Source organism: Lacerta agilis, chromosome 10, assembly GCF_009819535.1.
Source record: "Lacerta agilis isolate rLacAgi1 chromosome 10, rLacAgi1.pri, whole genome shotgun sequence".
NCBI lineage: Eukaryota > Metazoa > Chordata > Lepidosauria > Squamata > Lacertidae > Lacerta > Lacerta agilis.
The window spans coordinates 63,586,019-63,588,792 of NC_046321.1; the positions used below are offsets into that span (position 1 = coordinate 63,586,019).

Sequence of the window (2,774 nt, forward strand, 5' to 3'; positions counted from 1 at the left end):
GGTTTCAACTTTGAATGACTAGCGTAGGGGGAAATCCTTTGAGTTGGTTAGCAGTGAGGAGGGGCAGAAGGCCAAGTGAGCCGGTGATGACAGGCTGGAACCAGGAGACACAGAAGATGGCTTTTTGCTGTCCTTTGAATCCAAATGCTGCCCTTATGGGGGCAGCCAGACCCTCATAGGATGTGAATGCTCTGCATTGTATTAAAACCAATTTTTATGCTGTAAAACCATATAAAGAAGCTTGATTGGCTGACAACGGTTGAATCATCAGAAAGCCACAGTCATCGGTGTTGATACGGTTCTCTGCCTGAAACTTGGGGGCCACAAGAGGCTCTTCCCACCACCCACTGGCCCCACTAGTTCTAAAGAGTTCTTTACTGAGATGTGATGCTGGTTGTTGCAGCTTGCCACAGCCTCCTGCCATCCTACTTACTATCTTTCCCTTCACATAGTGAGTTTTGGTAATAGAGTTGCTGTTGCCTCTTCCCCTGCCTCCTCCACCACCATCATCATGCAAACATGTGGAGCTTTATTATTGCAATAAAAAACACTTTATGCTGGCTATTCTATTATAAAAAATTTTTTGGAGACGCCTGTCGAACATTAGCAAATGTTATGTCTAATGAGACCAGGTCCAAGGCACTTTGATGCATTTGTAAAGTTAATACTCTTCACAAATAACCCTACCATGTATCCAAAACAATCAATTTGCCCAACCACCATTAAACATGAAGCTCTTTTGAACAAAAAACTATGTACTCTGATGTTAGGGCTGAGTACATATGCTGGCATTAGATCTGGTTCTATTTGAAATGTAGGATTACCATATTCTGAGTTAAACTGCTCCTTTCACATTACTGTTTGTTTTGTCAACTTTTTGGCATTTATATTTAGAAACTGATATATTTAGAGCAATTGCTCTTTGGGCCTGACGTATTTCTCCTTTTCTTACAACAAAGCGGCAGGAGTATTTATTTCTGACAGTAATAGTCTTGTTTCTGCTGGTCTGGAATATCTCACCTGACACGATACATTTGCTCCTGAGTCACACGGTGCATTGAAAGCATGCGAAACTATTATGCCAAAGTCAACCAAGCTCCAACAAGTGACTGTGAACACAGTGTCATACAGATGCGATTAATAGCTACATTATCAAAAGTCCAGAAATCTACAGTACAATTGAATTGCCTTTTTTTTTTAGACCATGATTGGTTTTTACTAAGTAGAAAGCAAAGTTGGGGGTGGGGACGGCGGAACCGTCACCGGCCACAACCCCGGGCGGCAGTTCAGTTGGGGGGAGGGAAAGGGAACGTCCCACCGGCGGCCCCTGGCCCAGAACTAACCCCTCCCCTGGCAATAAATAATGTTAAATGCATTTTAAACACCCACCCCGAAAACACAGTGTTCTCCACCATCTGCCCACAGTGCACCAGGAGGGGAGAAATCCTTCCTCATGATTGACTAGATGTGTGTGAGAGGGAGAGATGGGGGGAGCAGGCCTAGACACACTCTGAAAAAAATGATTTTTTTTAGAGGTGGGGTGAGGGAGAAGGCAGACACCCCCTCCCTCTCCGCTCTTCACAGGTAAGGGGTTCTTGGAAGGTGTGCTAATGGCACTTGAGAAAGGGGAACTCCAGGAGTTTGGGGGGGGTCTCTCCTTCACTCCCCCAAACTCAGGCACTGAGGAAGAACTGCTTGTAGAACTTGTTCATCTTCTCCAGGAAGATGAAGGTGAGGATGGTGTGGGGCTCCAGGCAGGAGTAGTAGGGGGTGAAGCCTTTCCATAGGCTGAAGAAGCCCTTGTAGCGGATCACTTTCACCAGCCTGTCCAGCCCGTTCCGGTACTCCGGCTTCCTGTCAATCACCAGCATGTTCTGGATCCTGGTCTTGGCAATATCCACCAGCATGGAGGCTGCAGTCATCACCAAACCACTGATCATGCTGGCACAGAAGTGGCACAAGATGTTGTCCTGGAAGTAACCCGAATCGAGGAGGAACTGCTTGGAGTGGGAGTAAGAGGCCAGCTGGGCTGTGTTGACAACGATGGCTCTGGCCATGGTGGGGACCCAGCCCCTCCAGAGTGTGGGAACCCCCTCCTTGTGGGTTATCTGCAGAAGCGCGTTGAAGATGTTTGTGTAGCCCCTCCTTTGGTCAGGAGGCAACCTGCCGTCGGCTGTCATGCGGATGAGCGCCACCTCGGCAAGCATGCCCACAAAGGCCCCAATGGTGCCTGCCGTCATCCCGATCATGGCCTTCATGAAGAAGTTGGGGGACATCCTGTTGGAGGAGGTGAGTTTCTCGAAGAGGATGGTGCAGATGCCCAGGCAGGTGGTGGTGTAGGTGGCCTGGTGCAGGGTGGCCCTTGCGGAGTATGCTGCCCACGGCATGGAAGCTGGTTTTGTACTCTTTTGTCTTGGCACGTTCACTGCTCAGCTGCATCCAGTTCTTCACCAGGTCCAGGGGTTGCACAAACACAGTGGCCGCCATGCCAGCGAGGCCCCCGAAGAGGAACTTGACGGACTTGGGCGACGTTTTGGGCTTGCCGAGTCCTGACGCCACCATGATGGCTCCGCTCCAATTGAATTGCATTTGAAGTCTTCAACAAAAGTACTTTGAAGGGGTGCTCCAGCACGAAATTGCTGAATTAGCATTTATTAGCAAATTAATCTCAGTATGTCCCTGCCCCCTGCCCCATGAAATATTACACTGGCTTTTTGAAAAGATAACGAAAGCTAAATAAATTGTGTGATCATCTATCATCGCTGATAAGAATG

The 2,774-nt window shown here is 48.4% G+C and overlaps 1 protein-coding gene across 1 annotated transcript; it reads right to left on the reverse strand.

Moving 5' to 3' along the window:
- Window positions 1–1,644: 1,644 nt before the first annotated feature.
- Window positions 1,645–2,569, reverse strand: LOC117053922 (mitochondrial 2-oxoglutarate/malate carrier protein-like). The gene is given in 2 exon segments (XM_033162267.1): window positions 1,645–2,364; window positions 2,366–2,569. Coding segments are annotated over 2 exon segments (888 nt in total). The 5' UTR covers window positions 2,563–2,569; the 3' UTR covers window positions 1,645–1,673.
- Window positions 2,570–2,774: the final 205 nt, after the last annotated feature.